The following is a 20,758-nucleotide window of genomic DNA, read 5'->3' as shown; positions in this document are numbered from 1 at the left end:
GAACTTGGAGAGCGAGACTTCTGTAACTAAAATGGGTTTCATAAAACAAGTGACCACTGATATTTTTCTTTTTAAAGATGTCCATAACCAACCACACTGATTTTGCCACATCCTAACTAGTACAGAGCCAGTGTGAAAAATCCTGTTTTCAGAAAAAATAGCCTCACAACACCGAGGGATACACCAGTCTGAGAGTCAGTTGCTCACACATGTGCTCTACCCTCCTCCCCGTTAAAGCCAACATTAAGCACTTTTACTATAATAATACTAAAGTTGAAACTTAAATAAGGCAAAGGAAGAGGTGCAGTTTCAGCACCTTTGCCGAATTACTAGGTCGTCATTCCCTACATTGGAGAAGCGACATGGCACAGAAGCTCTGTTTAACTTACTTGATGTCCTTTGAAGTAAGGATTTTTAGATTGGCTACATTTAAATTCGCTCAGAGACTAGAGTAGCAGTCCAGTGCAATATATTGTGTGTTATATAAGGGGGTCTTATGCTGAAATGCTGAGCAAGAGTATATATTCATAATTTAATACCCAGCCACTAGTGAAAAGAATTTGAGAAGGCATCTAAAAAAATGCAGCGTGAAAATATTACATTATGCCACTGATTGTCACAGAGTGAACCTTCCACTCTGGATTCATGATAATGGATTTTCAGGAAAAAATCAGAAGCCAGCTAAAAGGGCAAAATATAACAACTACAACAACAACAAAGCTCAAAGTAGCTAGTCCCTTCAGGATAAAATTTTGAAAACCTTTCTCTACCGCTGTCTTTTAAAAGCTTTTCCTCTACTCCTGAGGTTCTCACCCTCTCAGTCTTAGTCAAATGTAGCTTGAAATGACAGAACTCTTGAGCCTTACAGATTTGTGTTTGAATCCCAGATTCACCAATTACTACTAAACTAAGCTCCAGGAGGGCTGCGACAGGTGTCTTATTCAAACTCCGGCTCCCAGCTGCCTCCCTGTCAACCCCCTGCAGGTAAGGGACCTTTCTGCCAGAGCAGAGGAATCCGATTACCTGGAAAGGGAGTATTGCTAGTTTTCCTAGAGTCAACTTCTATGGGGATTTGGGTTATTTAAAAATGAAAGAAGAAAAGGAAAGGCATGCAAAAACAAAACAACTGAAACAACCCCCATTCTTGGAGGTATGTCAAAGGGGGCACAGGAGACAAATGAAAGAGGCCCCCCATGACCACCCCTTGGCCCAAGCTCAGACAATTTGAGGAAAGATTAGATTACAACCCAAAGTATAAATATTCAAGCATCCCTACTAATGAAAATTAATGATCAAGTAAATTAATAAATGGGGGAAGGGAGGGGCACCGGGCTGGCTCAGTGACTTGATCTCAGGGTCCTGAGTTTAAGCCCCACATTGGGCGTAGAGCTTGCTTTAAAACAAAACAGAACAAAATCCCCCCAAAAACAAATGGGGGGAAAGAAGCCAATCTCCCATGTAGAAGAATTCCAAATAATGTAGATACTCCACCCTGGAGGACGTGGAGCATACTTACTCCTTTACTGTGGTGGACATCACTGAGTGGCTTCCTTCCAAAGACTACAGTAAGGGGGCAGGGGGAGCAGGTGAATAATCTTACAAGTGAAGAAATCTGACAAACACTTCAGCCAGGTCATCAGGTGATCAATGTTAACATCAATAGTCATAAACCATGTTAACAGTATATACACTTGATACGTGATAAAAATAGCACTCTGTGATCTCGCTCCCCAAAACCCATTGAATCAGGAGGAAAACAGACAAATTCCAATAGAGGAGCATCTTATGTACCTAATCAAAACCATCCTCAGGCGCCTGAGTGGCTCTGTGGGGAGCCTGCTTCTCCCTCTCCCTCTGCCCCTCCCTCTCAAATAAATAAATAAAATCTTTAAAAAAAAAAAATCCTCAAAACTATCAAGGTCACCAAAACAAGGAAAGTCTAAGAAATGGTCATAGCCAAGAGGAGTCTACAGAGACATGATAACTAACATCTTGGATGGCACCCTAGAATAGAGAAAGGACACTAGGTAAAAACTGAGGATATCTGAATAAACTATGGACTTTCGTTAATAATAATATATCAATATCGGTTCACTAATTGTAAAAAATGTGCCATACTGTTATAAGACATTAACTGAAGTGGGGGGGATATGGGTTCTTGTACTATCTGTATTTGTATCTTGTACTATCTGCTCAATTTTCCTGTAAATCTAAAACTGTTCTGAAAATTACATTCTATTAGTTTAAAAAATTAAACATGGGAAAAAAGGCCTAATAGCCAAAAAGAAACTTAAATGTCCATCAGCTGATGAATGGATAAACAAAATGTGGTACATAGTCTTTTGTTCAGCAATAAAAAGAAACTAAGTGTTGATACATGCTACAAGGGATGAATCTGGAAAACACGGTATGTGAAAGGAGTCAGAATAGGCCAACTGTAAAAACAGAAAGTAGATCAGCGGTTGTTGGGGCTGGGAGCTGGGGGAAATGGGGAGTAACTGCTGATGGATAGTTTCTCTGGGGAGTGATGAGAATGTTCTGGAATGACACAGTGGTGGTGGTGCTTGCCTCTACCTGTGTATTATACTAAAGCCATGAATTGTACACTTTAAAAAGGTAAAGTTTACTTGGGGCACCTGGGTGGCTCAGTCGTTAAGTGTCTGCCTTCGGCTCAGGTCATGATCCCAGAGTCCTGGGATCGAGCCCCACGTTGGGCTCTCTGCTCAGCAGGAAGCCTGCTTCTCCCTCTCCCACTCCCCCTGCTTGTGTTCCCTCTCTCACTATGTCTCTCTCTGTCAAATAATAAATAAAATCTTTAAAAAAAAAAAAGGGGTAAAGTTTACCATATGTGAATTATATCTAAATAAAAGTGTTATACAAAATATGTCAATGTGAAAACAAAGAGCCTTATCAATGAAAACTAAGCAAGACCCCATTATGCCAAGTCACTCTACCAAAAAAAAAAAAAAAAAAAGGAAAAGAAAGGAACTCTTACTGTCCCCTCCCATCAATTCTTCAGTGTTGCCATAAGAATCAAAAGCCTTCCTTTGTAGCCCCTGCCATATTTAACCTGCGGCCCAGTGCATGGTGGGCACTCTGTAAAAATTGGTGATTACTTCTTTCCTAACAATGAATAGGGTTTTTTTTTCTGAACAAACCTATTGGGCTCATAAAATGCCGTCCTAGAGTGAACACCAAACTTTCTACACTGATCTACAAAAACGATGACGTTGTCTGGTCTTTCCATTTCACTCTGAAAATTAAAGGCAATGTGGTCATCAACAGTTAAAGTTGATTCTAGTATTAAGACTAATTGACAAAGAAAAATCTAGCATATCTTTCTTTCTTATCACAGTAGGAAGGGCAAGTTGCTAGTCTATGAAGGCAGAATTTCTTTCTTTCAACATCACTTCCACAATGCATTTCTAACACTGGAATAGTCTTTTCAAAGCAATCTAAAAATAGTTTTCTCACCTACACTAGTAATCCAAAGAAGACTATTACTCAATTTGTAGCAAGCAACCAAGCAACCAAGCTCCTAAGTGCTTAAAAGCTTCTTAGCGTTATTTTGCCGATTAACTTCCTTCAAATGTCATGAGCTAATAATTATAGACTCTTTTAGTCACCTGGTCTTCCCTCACACACTGTGCTGACCCCTTCCTACAGCTTCCTTGCACTCAGAACCAGTGTTCTTGCCCCTTATACCAAAAGCTGGGAAAAGCCTAGAAAAGAACTATTTGCTTTAGGAAGGTATGCAGAAAGCTTGAATTTTTTTTAAATCAAATCTTGCTATAAAAAGAGAATTCACCTGTACTGAGACTCTGTATTCAGGGTGCTTTAAATTTCATCCCTGGAACAATAGAGAGAGATTTGCATTTTTTCTCCATCTTATGAATAAGGAGGCAAAGATGTCCATAACCAACCACACTGATTTTGCCACATCCTAACTAGTACAGAGCCAGTGTGAAAAATCCTGTTTTCAGAAAAAATAGCCTCACAACACCGAGGGATACACCAGTCTGAGAGTCAGTTGCTCACACATGTGCTCTACCCTCCTCCCCGTTAAAGCCAACATTAAGCACTTTTACTATAATAATAGTATTCGGGCAGCCGAATGGGATAGGATAGATTTAGTAATCTATCCTATATTACTCAGTAAACTATAGAATTTTAGATGAACTATGCCTAAACCTTGATCATCACCATCAATACCCTTCAAATTTTCTATAGTTAGCAGAGTAACAGCCCCCATTATTCAGTGATTTGCATTATAAAAAAATATTCTTTCCAGGATATCTATGGCAAGTTCCCAAGTCCTCTAAAGTGCGGATTAAACCAATAATGATTCTGATCATGGAAAAATACTTCATTTGGGGAAAAATAAGAATGAAGAACAGGACAACACATCTTTAAAAGAACATATAAGCAACATAAAAATACAGTGTAAAATCTAAATTAAAACAGTGAAGGGGCACCTGGGTGGCTCAGTCAGTTAAGCATTTCGGCTCAGGTCATGATCTCAGGGTCTTGGGACAGAGCCCCACCTCGGGCTCTGCGCTGAGCTTGGGAGTCTGCTTATCCCTCTCCCTCTGCTCCTCCCCCCACCAGGTGCACTCTCTCTCTCTGTAAAATAAATAAATAATTTTTTAAAAGCAAACTGCATTACAATTTATATAAGGAATATTTTATTTAAAACACACACATTATAGGGCGCCTGGGTGGCTCAGTTGGTTAAGCGACTGCCTTCGGCTCAGGTCATTATCCTGGAGTTCCGGGATCGAGTCCCACATCGGGCTCCCTGCTCAGCAGGGAGTCTGCTTCTCCCTCTGACCCTCTTCCCTCTCGTGCTATCTCTCATTCTCTCTCAAATAAATAAATAAAATAAAAACACACATTATAAAAATAAAACCTTTCCTTGAGGATATTTATAACAAGCTTCTAAAATCTCCTGAGGAAGCAGCTTAAATTATGGTTCTAATCACTGAAAAATAATTCACTTTGGGCGACAACATAAGCCATGTGTGTGAGTGAAGCTGACAACATTGCTTACCCCCAAGGAGCGACATGAAAGAAGGAGAAAGGTCAGGGGAGACTGATTTCATCTGCAATGTTTGCATTTTTACAACACAAATGTATTCAGTCAATACTTATGTGATAAAAAATATTTAAAGATTAATACATTTTATTTTATTTTATTTTTAAAGATTTTATTTATTTATTTGACAGAGAGATAGCGAGAGCAGGAACACAAGCAGGGGGAGTGGGAGAGGGAGAAGCAGGCTTCTCGCCGAGCAGGGAGCCCGATGTGGGACTCGATCCCAGGACCCTGGGATCATGACCTGAGCCGAAGGCAGACACTTAACGACTGAGCCACCTAGGCGCCCAAGATTAGTATTTTTTTTTTTAAAGATTTTATTTATTTATTTGACAGAGAGAGACACAGTGAGAGAGGGAACACAAGCAGGAGGAGTGGGAGAGGGAGAAGCAAGCCTCCCGCTGAGCAGGGAGCCCGATGCGGGGCTCGATCCCAGGACCCTGGGATCATGACCTGAGCCAAAGGCAGACACTTAATGACTGAGCCACCCAGGCGCCCCAAGATTAATACATTTTAAAGAAAAAACAAATATTTGTGAGTTTGATAAAGACAGACTTTTAAGAGTATGTATTAATATTACTTCAAACATTTCTCCCACAACAGGACAATTAATAAGTAAGCTCTTTCTCATGGCCTAGAATAGATGTATCTAGATACTTACTGTTTGCCAAAGAACATTACGGAGTATGATTATGGCAACATTAACTATAAAATAAATCAAGTTTAAGTTATTAGGAACAAGAAAAATTTATCCAGGTTCTGCTGTGGGCCAGGAGCTGAGTTGGGTGCATTAGAAACCTATTCAATCCTCACAACCTTGAATGATTGATATTATGACTATCCACGTGATCCTGGGGTCTTGGGATCGAGCCCCACATCCGGCTCCCTGCTCAGCGGAGAGCCTGTTTCTGCCTCTCCATCTGCCTGTCACTCTGCCTACTTGTGCTCTCTCTCTGTCAAATAAATAAAATCTTTAAAAAAAAATAAAAATAAAAAAAATAAAAACAGAAACCAATCTCGAGAAAATACTTTGCCCAAGATTACACAGCCAAGAAGCAGAAGTGGAACTAAAGCCCAGATCAGACTCAAAAATCAGCTGAGTTTCTATTGGGCAATCTGCTGCCACCAAGCAAGCTTATTCTCTCAACCATGAATTTAAAAGAATGGATTCAGGAGGCAAACGGATAAATATAGAGACCTTTTATTTAAAAAGGGAAAGAATGCAGGGGAGGAGACAGGTAAGTTTTTTTTTAAGATTATATTTATTCATTGACAGAAAGAGAGAGAGCACGAGTAGGGGGAAGGGCAGAGGGAGCAGGAGAGGGAGAAGCAGGCTCCCAGCTGAGCAGGGAGCCTGACCTGGGGCTCAATCCCAGGACTCTGGGATCATGACCTGAGTCCAAGGCAGACACTTAACTGACTGAGCCACCCATGCGCCCCGAGAGACAGATAATCTAATCAACCGGCCTGCCTCCAAACACTGGAACCATTCAAGATACAGAGAGATAACTCTTTTACTTAAAATTCTGGAAAAAAAAATTCCAAAGGGCATTTTGATAGCTTTCTGATATTTAATAATCATTAGTTTGGGAAAGCTCTTCTTTAAATCCCATCTAATGCTTTTTTCTCTTACAATCTGAATACAGTTATGCTGACCTGGCCTTTAGTAAGAATAGGACATAAGTAGGCCACTGTACATTTACACACCAACCACTGATATAAAGATGGTTAAATTATTCTAATTTATCTGCAATTACGTCTGAAGTTTTGCACCCTGTCACTTTTTTGCTTATACTGAAAATTAAAGAAGTTCAAAGAAATCATGATGAATTTAATACCAGTAGTAAATTCTACTTAAAATTAAAAGCTCTAAAATTGGAATCATCTAAATATATTATGAAGTAAATGGAAGTTCCATTACTCTACAGGAAAGCTTAGAATTGACTAGGAGATGGCTTTAATTTTTTACTCAGATTTCTTCCACTCATAAGTCTCTAGCCACATCAAGATTTTTATTTCATTTAATAAAAATGATGATACTGTTTTTACTTTTATTTATTTATTCAACAGGGAGAGATAGTGAGAGGGAACGCAAGCACAGGGGAGCTGGAAAGGGAGAAGCAGGCTCCCTGCCAGGTGATACTGTTTTTAAATAATTTTTGTTAATAACCATAAAATTTTATCTATGCAATCAGTGTAGTTCTAAGGGAAAAAAAGAACGTGAAAGTTAAGTTTTATCGTTATGATTATAAATAACTTCCATGGATAAAAAGTTCAGCATATGTTAATTTCAAAGCCAGTTCACAAAAGATACTTTTGTGAAACATCTATTTAAAAAAAAAAAAAAAATGGACACCTGGGTGGCTCAGTGGTTGAGTGTCCAACTCTTGATTTCGGCTCAGGTCATGATCTCAGGGTCCTGGGATTGAGCCCCTGATTGGGCTCCATGCTGAGCGTGGAGACTGCTTAGGATTCTCTCTCTCCTTCTCCCTCTGCCCCTCCTCCACGTGCACATCTCCCATGCACTCGCTCTCAAAAAAACAAAAAACACTTTAGAGGACATTATGTTTTATTGTAAGAATGTCAAATGTTTTAAGTACTTATTTACTACATTTTGTGTGTTCCATAAAATAAACACTATTTTAAAGTACGCCAGAATTCACAACAGAAGTAATGCAAAAAATAGATGCTTGAAATACACCCAGTAGGAAACTTAATCCCGATTTATCACCCAGTCCCTCGGATAAGAAATGTTTCCAGTGTTATGGACAAACTTGATCTTCTTTGAAATGTGTTGTCCACCGCTTTTCTGTTTCCATCACAGTAGCTATAAATAGTTGTGTGAGGATCTCCTTATCTAAATTCCTGCCTGCAAACAGAATACGGTGTGATTACATGATGCTTATTAAAACAACAGTTTGCCTATCAATTCCAAATCATTAACAACTTGATAATCTTCAGAAATTTACAAAAACTAAGTAATCAGTGATCCCTTCCCTTAACTTCCTATTTCTAATTAAGTCCCTCAGAACCAAATTGGCATTTTAATTACTTTTCTACATTTGAAGAGGAGTAAAATGCCTTAACAAGTTCTTATGAATGTTATCACATCATGAAGACAAATACATTAACCACAAGCTTAGTTAGGTTGACAAAAGGGGCTGAGACTGGTTAAAACTGGTTAAATAGCATACTGTATCACTTTCAAATATATATTTTAGAAATTTAACTGTCACTTACCAATAAGAACCAATCGATTTGTTCTCTCGGTGTCATCGTTCCAGCTCAGTGGAGTCTCCTCCAGATCGTAGAGCTCGTGGACACCCTGGACAATCACCTGTTTTGGTTTGTCTTTGATCGACACCAGCCCCTGCTCAGATGAGAGGGTTCAATCAGCTGCAGTTCAAATTTAAAGCAGAAACTGACCATCAATGTTTATGGATGAATTATTCCTATTCCATTTTAAATACACACGCATAAAGAAGATGCTGTTAAAATTACTTAAATCCATTTATTTGTGCATTCTAGAAATAGTTTCTAAAGTCTCCAATTTTTAAAAAAGGTTTATGTGCACAATGTTTTTTTTTAAATAATCCCTTTTTCTAACAATAAAATATATGTATTAGGATGTCCTTTCAGTGTTATGACAACCAAAAATTTAAACAACCAAATGATAAAACATGCATCGAATTCTACTGATGTTTCTACTTTAAGGATTTTACACCTGTTTCACAGTTTTTGTGGGAAAACTTGAGAGGTTTAAGTACTCGGGCGATAATTCTGACTGGGTTGCTGTGAATGGTGCAGGGAATGATGGAATAAAGGAAAGGAAACATTGTCTGGATAAAGTTCATTTTTTATTGATTTGCAGAAATGAGAAACAAGTTATCTGATAAACTGGCCCCTCCGGGGATAAAATAATTTCTCTGAAATAATGTTGTTATGCTTGTTATAAAATTAATGCAGAACAGTAAGAGACAAACCACTCATAGTCACTCTTGCTACATTAGCTTTGTGTGTTTTTGGCATATTTATGTATTTAAGTGTATGTTCTTCCTGTTTTCCTTTGCCCACTTCTGTTTTCTGTTTTTCTCTAGTTTTACTGATAAAACTCACATACAGCATTGTATTAGTTTAAGGTGTACAACATGATTTGATTTCTGCTTTTCAAATTTGAATTTTAATACGTAGTAACTCCTTGGAAAGAATTATCTAAACATCAATTTTCTGTTACTTGTATAAAGAATTTGAAGTGTTAGCTGCTACCTCAGTGAACGTTGTATTTTATTTTATTTAAAAGATTTTATTTATTTATTTGACAGAGAGAGAGAGCACAAACAGGGGGAGCGGCAGGCAGAGGGAGAAGCAGACTCCCCACTGAGCAGAGTGGGGCTCGATCCCAGGACCCTGGGATCATGACCTGAGCCCAAGGCAGACACTTTACTGACTGAGCCACCCAGGCGCCTCCCTGAGTGAACATTTTAAACATGTTCATCATTATCACACTAACATTTTGTAGCCAGAAAAGAAGGAAGTCTATGAAGGTGAAGGCTGTGTTGCCCCAGATCTCGAAGTGTCGCTGTGCTGAGAGGAAGGCCAAGAGAAGAACCAAAGAGGATAGACAACCGCAGAAAAACCGTCCCGCACCTGAGGACAAAATCCACGCTGGGCTGGTGCAGGATGCGCCCTGGAGCTCTGTGTGGAGGTCTCGGTGGCAGCAATAGTATACGTGCCCCAAGGTCTGCTTTGTAGGGACCACCCCGCATTCAGGAGCAGGGGACAAAAGCAGTCACAGAATGAAATACACCCTGTCATTTAGGATCATGGAATGTAGATGGTGCTGCAGTCAGGAAAGCCCACGCTTACTTCCTCTGGGTGGGAATGACTGGGGAACAGACTGAGACTCACCCATGTTGCTCTGAAGCCAATCCCAGGTAGGGCCGCATGGGGAGTAAAGAAATCTAAACCTGAATGGTTTCTTGATTGCCTCTACCTTTGTCATTCTAGTGACCCAGGAAGTCAGCTGCTAACTGGAAAACTTAGTTACTAACAGTAATAATACCAAATAGTAATAATAAAAACTTTATGCACACTTCTGGAAACACAGGAGTAGACAAATGACTGCTGATTGGTTAAGCACACAACTAGAACCACTGCCCCCTGGAAAAAACACCTTCCGTGACATAAATACCCAAATGCCACGTAACATGAATGGGTTTCCAAATACAGAGCAAGAATTCTTCTCTAGTCTTCTGTAACTGTTTATAGTATAACTGTTTAGTGTCTGCTAAATGCGCCAAGCAACACAGGTTTAGCTGCAGCAAGATTTCTAATGTGATTTCTCTGTTAATGAAGCTCTCTTGGAAAATTAAACACAAAAAGATGCCTGGGTGGTCCAGTCGGTTAAGCGTCTGACGCTTGATTTCACTTCAGGGTTGTGAGATGGAGCCCCCATGTGGGGCTTGTGCTGGGCATTCTCTGTCTCCGTCTCCCTCTACCCCTCCCCACCATTTCCTTAAAAAAAAAAAATAAAAGACATTCATTCAGTTTTCCCTAACTGACCAAGCTGTGTGCCAAGGAAAGGAGAGTTCCAGCGAGTCAAGCTCATTAGCCAGGTTAACTGCTCAGAACACTTGGGAAGAGAGAACACTTGGGAAGAGAGAACAAGGGATGATGTTTCAAAGCACACAGGTTGTTTTAGCTGCAAATGAAGCTATGCAAATAAATGACGCTTTACGCAGTGATTTCCAAAGCTTCTTTTCACAGCAATGGAAATGAGAAAAAAAAAATGAAATCAGACAAAAGTTATTTGTACTAAAACCAGCGCTTGTGTTTAAAACCAAATAAGGTTTTCTGTCACAGTCAAGAAAGGAAAGGGCCTTTGTCCCAAAGTACTAAAGTGTAGACCCTACTCCGCACCTTTAGCCGTATGACCTCCATGTAGTCGTCATCCTTGTTTCGCACGTTCTTCTCCCACAGAAGATTCTGTATCAAGTGACATATTCGGTAAGACCAACCATCACTGCCAGCAACAACCAAGTAACACAATAGGTGGTAAATCATTACCAAATACTGCATTCACCTGAATAAATACATTCAGACTTTCTTCCTTTGCATTTCCTCGTACTTCAAATGTCACCGTGATAATGCTCTATAAATCAAGACAGATAATCAATCATGATTTTCTTTATAGTAATGGTGTATTTTTAGAACGTCGGTATGTTTTATAGTAATGTCAGTATATTTTAAGACAAAAAAACATAAATGAACATGTATGCTGCCTGACAACTGTATTGGGTCTATCTTTTTCACTATCTTGCCGAGTTCTGGTAGCAGCAATTCCATTTTCTGCATTCCACAGAGGTGATCAGTGGGTTAGTATTTAAACAGAGAAACTTCCATGAAAGGATACTCATGGCTTAATGCATCCTTTGCAGGACTCTCAGCACTGAGCGGGAAGGTAATCTCTACAGCGTACCAACTATGTACCAAGCCAGGTACTCTTGCCTGGGTCACTTCATTTCATCTTTTCAGTTACTCGTGACAACAATCCTGTGGAATAAAGAGAATTATTTCCCTTTTATAAATGGGGGGAATAAGCCTCAGAAAAAATAAACTACTCAGAGCCAGGAGTAAAACTCAAATGCGAAAGTGTAATTCTGTTCTCTGGGAAAAATATAAAGGAAAAATTCAGTTTATCTCTGACCATGTATGTGCCAAAGGAGAAGAGTATCTGGAGATGAGAATGATAGTATAATGTCCCTCTTGGTTTGAGAAGGTTGACATCATTTAGAATGTTAACTCTGAGATTTATTTTTCCTCCTGCTCCTGATAAATCTCTCACTGTCCACTCTAAGGAACCAGAAGCTCAAGATTTCCTGTAGCTGGTCACATAACTAAAATCCAAAGCTCCATTTGCTCCTGTAACCAAAATTTCAACCTAATGATGAAAATACACAAGGGCTAAGCGTAAGATGATGAAAACACAAATCCCACCTTGGATAATTAGGATAAGATGCTCAAGCCAAGCTTTAAAACAGGAAGAAAAAAACATAGTAAAGCACGGCTTTGCATCATTTCCTGCAACTGCATTTATTAACAGCAATTTTATTCACCAATGGAAAAGCACACAGGCTTAGAGCAGAAAATATGAAAAGACCAAATTGTTTTTTATCCAAACAGAGGATCGCTAAAGGTAAGTACTAAAGACCAATCTAAGGACAAAATATGCTGATATTTAGTCTCCACTGTTGCTGGTAATGGGAAAAGCAAAAAGCACTTTCTTACTAAATATGAGACATGAAAGCCAACTAAAATTGACTTTAAAATGTCAGATTTTTAAAAGTACTTATTCTGTCACAATAGCCAAGAGATGAAACAACATAACAGTAAGAGATGAATGGACAAAGAAAATGTAGTATAATAGTATAGTATAAAAATGTGGTATGTTGATGAACCATTATTCACCTTTAAAAAAAAGGAAATTCTGCCACATGCCACAACACGGATGAGCCTTGAGGACATCATGCTAAGTGAAATAAGCTGGTCACAGAAGGACAAATACTGCATGATTCCACTTATATGAGGTATCTAAGTGGTCAAACTTACAGAAATAGAAAGCAGAATAGTGGCTGCCTGGCTGGGAGGTGAGGGAAATGGGGAACTGCGGTTCAATGAATATAGTTTCAGTCATGCAAGATGAAAAAGGTCTAGAGATGTGCTGTACAATAGTACGCAGACAGTATCAGCTGGTGATATTGGACTATACACTTAAAAATGTGTCAAGAGGGTAGATCACATGTGTTTACCATAAATTTTTTAAAGTACTTATTTTTAAATCTAAATAAACACACTTTGAACTATTTGTTGTACTGCATTTAAACAGTTTTCTTAAAAAAAAAAAAAAAAAGCTTTCTTTTCCCCTTAAAGCAATCACTAGAAATAATACCTAAGAATCCATATCAAAATACATAGCAAAAAGGTTGCTAAATGAAACATAACTTGTCATTTTCAAAAGACAGTAGCAATTCAACCTTCAAAACTGCCTAAAATGTATTTTATTCAAGTTGGATAACTTGGCTTTTAATATTGGAAAGGCCTCAACATGGAACTCAATACTGTTTTATTCTAGCTTAAAGAATTTTTACTGGGAGTGACTGTTGCTTTCGGCAGGTTAGGGATATGACAATATTTTTAAGGGGTACAATTAACTCCAAAATGAGATAAAAAGGGTTTTAAAAATTACAACAATGCATCAAGGGGCTCAAGGAGTGAGATAAACATTTTAGAGCTAGATGTTTTTCTGTACCAATCAACTCTTCTCGCAGTAGACAATACCTTAAAGATGAAATCCGCAAATTCCCAGTGGAGAGGACAAGGGTCACAACCCATAATTCCTAATTTAATAAACTATTCAGACTGCCATTTGGGTTTTCTCGCCTTCTCACCTTCCAACCCTGGGTCCTCCTTATAGGGAGGTAACAAGGAATCCATGAAAGATAGCTGCCTTACAGATGATGCAGGGATAAAACTTTAATAACATACCTACTATGCCCTACGTATTACCTATGTATTTTTTTTTTCCCAGTTTTTGTTTTGAATCTAAAATTAACTCTCCTTTTCCCAGACACAGAAAGCAGCAGAAAACCGAAGCAATCATTCAGAAAATGAAAGTAAAATAAGGTACTGCCCCTAAAATAAAATTTAGGAATAACTCCAAAATTTTAGTTTTCTGGTCTGTTTTTTTTGTCCACCTCCCAGGTTATTCCCCTGGGTGTTCTACTCTTTGGCAAACAATACCTAATAGCAATAACTTCTGCATGTTTTCTTCATCTGGAAAACTGAGCCCATTAACGTACTCAACCCCAAATGTGAAGCTCCTCCCGAGTCATTTCTACTGGATATCCTGCCACCAAGTAAGAAGCTGAAAGTCCAGCATTCCTCTGCAAATCAGTGTTTCTTCCAGGTTTCTCTACGCCTAGGTCCCTCCAGTCAATCAGGTCTGTTTCCCATCAGTTCCCCTGTCTTACTGCCCCAGCATCAGTCAGTAAGGCTACTCCGGCAAGTCTCCCTGTGAATCAGCCCTCGATTTATCCCATTTCCATTCCCCCAACAACCCACACAGTCCAGGGCCTTGTCACAGGGTATCTTCCTGCTTGGTCTCCTGCTGTCAGCTACAACCCAGCGCACCTGACACTGTGGGACAGCACAGCGTGAGTTCTGCTTGCCCCCGCACATTGAAGCCCAACACCTTAGCTTAGGAGTCAAATACCAAGCATCCACCAAGATTTCTACACTTACAGTCTTCCTCTTCTAGAGCATTCTCACTTTCCCACTTTTAAACATCTGGACTGCTCTTTCCCTTACTTCTTCCAGTCAAACAAAAACCTCCTAGTTTAAGGCTACATTTTGATGTCTTACTCAGAAGAGCAGTTGCATCTTTGCAAAGACTGTTGCTAACTGGAGAGAGACGCAAAGGAACTCTCTTTTAACGATTTTGGAAATCTTCTGTATCTGGATCTAAGAGAGGGTTACAGAGATATGTGTCCATGTGTGCAGATGGACTGATACACAGGCACAAATATATGTAAAGACACATTGACTTGTATGCTAAAAACCTGTATGCTTTACTGTACATTAAAAAAAAGTATCTTTCATGAAGATAGACCCACTAAACCGAAGGAGACCATCATTCCCCTGAATCCCATAGCCCTCTGTCTGCAATATTATATTCTACTACCCTTTCTTATATACCTAAAGCAGGAAAGTGCATCAGAATCTCCTGTAGAGCCTTAAAAAAAAAAAAAAGACATGCCCTATTTACTGGTGAAATGACACACTGTCTGGGATTTCTGTTAATACACTCCAGCAAAGGTAATGGGCACTTGCAGTTTAATTATACTACTCTACTTTTATGTATTTTTGAAATTTTCTGTTTAAAAAATACTCCAGCAAAAGAAATATTGGGAACACAGAGGAAATAAAATCAGCAAAATGTTGACAGCCATTGCAACTGGGTTCCTTTTGCTATTCTCTGTACTTTTGTGTATCTTTGCAAATTTCCATAATAAAATGTTAAAAATGTACATACACATTAATTTGCACATACCCAAGCCCCACTTCTGGAGATATGAGGCGGGGGGACTACTGAGGATCCAATATTTTTTAGAAAGTTCCACAAGTGACTCTGATGTTCCCCATTTGGGAATCATAGCTTTCATTCTTTTAACAAATACTCACTGAGCAGCCACCACATACCATGCCCTGTGCAAAGCATTGAGGAATCTACACTTAAGGAGTATACAGACTACTACAAGGAAAAAGCATTTCAACCCAAATTATAAGGCATGATAAATGCCATGAGAGGGGTATGTGCAAGATACCATAGGTATAGATACTGGCCATTATAAAGGTTCTTGAAAGAGACTACTACATTCTTCATCTTTTACATGACTCCTAGGATGATAGTCCCTCACTTGGAAAGTCAGTAAGAATATGCTTCTGGTTCATCTTTAGGACTACTACTGAGTATTGTAAACAGTTGGTTTTTCCCAAAAATTCCACAGCCAGGGAATTGTATTTCTCTCATTCACTCATTTTAAAAACATGCAAAGATGAATATTTTACGAAGTTTCTGAGAGGAAAGTGCCAGGAACACAGTTGTACAGGTCCCCATAAACATGAGCCAAACTGAAGACAAACAAGTGGCCCCATCACAATGAGTATTGCTTCAAAAGAGTGAGTGATGGTTTCCAGACAGAGGAGGGAAGACAGTACATGGCTCACTCACATGCCCCCTTGCTCTCACCCTGTTTCAATGGAACAAAGAAGTTACCCGAAACCTCCACCATCTATGACTTGCTTAAAAGAAAGATGGGTACAGTTAAAACATGTTTTGTTTGTTCCTAGTATCGTCAATATTTACCTCAGGAATTAGAGTTATAGAGCACCTAAATGAAGGACACCTTAGGGAATTCAAATTTACAGTGCTATCTGCAAGTGAAACTCAAATTTTCATTTAAATAAGCCATAGATGCTTTTACCAGACTTTCCTTTAATCTATTAGTTCAACATAGCTAAAAACAGGCTGCGTATAGAACCCCCAGGCTGCTTTTAAGCAGTGATTCCCACCAGAAGAGTGACCTATTGAATGGAGAAGCTAGAAAGCATGATTTCTTAAGATTCTAAAGAAGTCTGGCTTAATGAATTCCTATTATGCATTAAGAAGCTAGATGAGATTACCTCAAAAGCATCCAAATTCTGAAAATTATCAACACACTTCAAAAATACTTTTTTTTTTAGCAAGACTCAAAGAAAACAGCCCTAAAAGAACCAATTTATTTTTTAAAAATCCTTAAAAAAAATTTTTAAAGATGTTTTTTACCTGATCAAGGTGAGGCTGTGTTGTTGGCACATGCTGAAGTTTTTTCTGCAAACTAATAACAACTGATTATAAATTCAGAGATCAATACACTTTCGATTTAACCTTATATGTTACTTAGAGATATGGAGCTAAGAAGGGAGTTTCCACAACTCAATCTATTACACAGTTCCAATTTTACATGCTATTTACACATTCTAATACAGAAAAGCTAGCAGACTGTTTAAAGATTTTTCCTAACAATGTGTACACATTCAACAAACAAGCAAACAGACTGGTGGTTGCCAGAGGGGAGGTGGATGGGGGAATAGGTGAAACAGGTGAAGGGGACTAAGAGGTACAAACTTCCAGTTACAAAATAAGTAAGTCATCACGGAACACTACATCAAAAACTAATGATGTACTGTATGGTGACTAACATAATAAATTAAAATTAAATAAAATGTTTTTAAAAAACAAATAAATAAGTCAAAGATGAAAAATACAGCACAGGGAATATAGTCAATAATACTGTAGTAATGTTGTATAGTGACACTTGGTGACCACACTTATTGAGGTGAGCACTGAGTAAGATACAGAATTCTCAACTTAGTATGTTATACTCCTGAAAATAATAAAACATTGTATGTTATACTTCAATTAAAAAATGTACACACATTCACATGTACACATATACACACAATACAGAAAAAAAACCCTAATCTTCAGCGACACTATTTTGTGTGGTTAAATATGTCAGCAGATTTCTTTTTAATTCCAACAGATCTATTACCAGCCTAGAAAAATACACGTAAGCATTTTACTACTGCTCCAAATTTCATCAACTTGTCCCATGCTTCCTAATGTGAAAATAAGGCTAGTACCTAAAGAAAGTTAGAAGGGTATATTTATTCCTTTATCAATGTTTTCCCTTAAACATATCTATTTATTAAGAAATAAGTAATATTAAGAAATAAGCCTTCTATATAGTCAGCTGCCAGTGACTGAGAGAAAACAAAAAATCTTAAAAATGTATTGTTCTGATACGAAAAAGAGCAAGAAGATCAATATGGCACAACCAATTATAACCTTAACAACTGTAGCATACATTTGGACACTGATGGGTTAGGCTGGGAGGAGGAAAAAGACTTAAAACCTTGCAGATGTTTTGCTTTGCAGAACAGTGAGGGGTAAATTAGTAACAGGGAGTTTAGAAAAGAGAAAAAGATTGTAGGAACTGTTGGAGGGAAATGAGCCTCACAGGATGGGGTCTTAGTACAGAAAGTGTCAAATTAAATCCTTCCCAGCTGGTTGCTCAGAAAAGGATTCTCCATTTTTGCAACTGAGCACAGTGAAAAGTTATGCACAGGCCTGAGCCACAGAGAGGGCATCACATTAAATAGCTACTTCTTTAAGTGTCACTAATGCATTATCACTGTTCTTAAACAAGTGTGGAATGAGATTACCTTACAAAATGTTTGAAAAATCACACGCTCTTTATGTTCAATATTTAATGTTGTTAAAAATAACTGCCAACAACTTGTGTAAGAAGGAAAAAGTTTTCCTCAACCCTCTTAGGTGCCTGACTGGGCGTGAAAATTAGATTGACAAACACAGATTAACAGGAGAAAAGGGTACAAGTTTATTAATGTAAGTTTTTTTTTTAAAAGATTTATTTATTTTAAAGAGAGAAAGAGTGTGTAGCGGGGAGGGGCAGAGGGAGAGGGAGCCTAACACAGGGCTCAATCCCAGGACCCTGAGATCAGGACCTGAGCAGAAACCACAAGTCAGACACTTGACCCACTGAGACAGTCAGACACCCCTATTTATGTAAGTTTTATGTGACACAAGAGCCTTCATAAAGAAATGAAGAACCAAAGAAACGGTTAAACCTGAGCGTTTTTATGCTATGTTTGATGAAGAGTGGAAGGTTGTGGAAAGAAACGATGGGACAGAGTATGAAACAAGTGTAGTAACCTGGAAGATACTCAGAGAGGCCTGTTTCGTGATTCCTCCGTGTGTACCTTAGTCTTCAGAGATAAGGATGCTCCTTTCCTCTGGGCACTGGGAGGGTACCTCTCACACGAGGCTTTTATGACTCAACTACTTGAGAAAATGGGAGAAAATATTTCCAAATCACATATCTGATGAGGCGGTAATACCTAGAATATATTAAAAAACTCCTCCAGCTCAGCCACAAACAACAACAAACCATGGGATTAAAAAATGGACCGAGTATTTGAATAGACATTTCTCCAAAGATGATCTACAAATGGCCACTAAGCACATGAAAAGCTGGTCATGACCTCGAACTGCTGGAGAAATGCAGAGCACAAACACAAAGAACTGCCACCTCACACCCACGAAGACGGCTACTACCAAAACCAGGTGGAAATACCGAGTGTTGGCGAGTCCATGGAGAAAGCAGAACCCTGTGCACTGCTGGTGGGAAACGAAAATGGTGCAGCTGCTGGGCCGAACAGTATGGCATGCCTCAAAATAGTAAAAAGAAATGAAAGCAGGAATCGTGAAGAGACATTTGCACACCCATGGCGTAGCAGCATTGTTCACAACGGCCAAGAGATGGAAGCAACCCAAATGTTCATCAGTGGATGAATGGACAATATGACCGAATATTATTTAGCATTAAAAGGAAAGAAATCCTGTCACAAGCTACAACATGGATGAACCTTGAGGACTAAGTGAAATAAGCCAGTTAAAATAAGACAAATGCCATACATTTTCATTGGCATAAGGTATCTAAAGAAGTCAAATTCTTTTTTTTTTTTCAAGATTTTATTTATTTATTTGAGAGAGAGAGGGTGAGCATGAGTGGTGGGGAGGGGCAAAGTGAGAGGGAGAAGCAGACTCCCCAGCCAAGCAGGGAGCCTGAGGCAGGACTCAATCCCAGGACTCTGAGATCATGACCTAAGCTGAAGGCAGACGCTTAACCAACTGAGCCACCCAGGCGTCCCCTAAAGTAGGCAAATTCTTAAAAAGAGATAATAGAATGGTGGTTGCTAGGGGCTGTGGGGAGGGGAACAGGGAGAGCCGTCATTCAACAGAGTTTCAGTTCTGCAAGATGAGAAAGTTCTGTAGATCTATTGCACAACAATGTGAATATACTTAACGCTACTGAACTGTACACTTAAAAATGGCTAAGATGATTTAAAAAAAAATGATACTGAAGAAAGATAAGTTTTTCTCCCTTATCAAAAAGATTCCCTCCAGGGAAAGAAACAGGAAAGTGATCCATCACTGAGGAGAAAGGAGGAGTGTGTAGCAATACCCCAAGCTAAAATTTTTTATGTATTTCATCCATTTTTCTCATAGAAAGAAAGTATTACACACAGTGGTTGGTGGAGAAGTATTAACGATGAATCCCTAAAGTTAACTACCATTTATACTAAAATTTCTATAGGAAAATGCATTGTGATTTCCAAACACCCAATTAATAAAACTTTCAAGAACAGTATCATTAGGAATGATCTTGTACACCACAGGAATGACAAGAAGCTTAAATCAAGGGTGCAACTGTATAAATCATTCCTGTAACTTCTACAACTGTGGAGTAAGAAGTACATTACAATAAAAGTCAACAAAATACAGAAAACATACCTTATTCCAGAAAGACTGTCAAAGGCATGAAGATCTAACACATTAGAGAGATCAACTCTAAAAGGAAGAAATCCAATGTAAACAGTGGGAAATTCTGTGAAATATATTCAATTAATCAAGGAAAAAAAAATCTCTAAGACTCTTTTGCCAAAAATGTAGACATAAAGTTTAATCAATACATCATACTATTTTGGGGAACACATAAAAATCACAAGCAAAGAAGAAAAAGCTTGTTGTAAAATTTTTTAATAGAATTTCTTCATAAAATTCAAAAAACGGTGACTAGTATAAATTCAAGGCAGAAAATTACTTGATTATTTCTTCAATAAACTATACATATTTTTATTTATACTTTCAATTGTCTTTTCAATCCTGGAATTTATGAGCTTGATTTCAAATACATCTTTACAGCCGAAAAAAAACCACCTCAGTTACAGAACTGGAACTTCTCAAAGCAGCAGTTTATTACTCAAAAGATGAAATGCGGGACGTGAAGCGCAGCCACTGGCGCAGTAAAAACGTTACCTTCAGGGCGTCTGGATTTCACTTACTTCACTCCCCGCCTTCCACGATATAACAGGTAGTATTTTAAGAATACAAGGAATCAAACAACTACTCTAAGACCCTAATCGACATCCAAAGAATGGTTTATTTCCTTCAGACCAGGGTTGCATAGACTGAAACAA

At 38.5% G+C, this 20,758-nt stretch overlaps 1 protein-coding gene across 1 annotated transcript in view; it reads right to left on the bottom strand.

Annotated features, from left to right (window-relative positions):
- Nucleotides 1–7,646: 7,646 nt before the first annotated feature.
- Nucleotides 7,647–20,758, bottom strand: part of LOC102726943 (COBW domain containing 1-like) — a 47,614-nt gene continuing 34,502 nt past the window's right edge. The window contains exons 8-13 of the mRNA XM_081804059.1: nucleotides 20,073–20,129; nucleotides 16,479–16,530; nucleotides 11,178–11,246; nucleotides 11,015–11,080; nucleotides 8,336–8,465; nucleotides 7,647–7,964 (exon numbers count right to left, since the gene is read on the bottom strand). Of these exons, the coding sequence (XP_081660185.1) occupies nucleotides 7,858–7,964; nucleotides 8,336–8,465; nucleotides 11,015–11,080; nucleotides 11,178–11,246; nucleotides 16,479–16,530; nucleotides 20,073–20,129 (481 nt within the window). The 3' untranslated portion in view covers nucleotides 7,647–7,857. The remainder of the gene's footprint in view (nucleotides 7,965–8,335; nucleotides 8,466–11,014; nucleotides 11,081–11,177; nucleotides 11,247–16,478; nucleotides 16,531–20,072; nucleotides 20,130–20,758) is intronic.

Source organism: Leptonychotes weddellii, chromosome 14 (assembly GCF_054177405.1).
Source record: "Leptonychotes weddellii isolate Sample4059 chromosome 14, ASM5417740v2, whole genome shotgun sequence".
NCBI lineage: Eukaryota > Metazoa > Chordata > Mammalia > Carnivora > Phocidae > Leptonychotes > Leptonychotes weddellii.
Note: the sequence above shows the minus strand (reverse complement) of the source record. Positions and strands in the feature narration are given on the sequence as shown.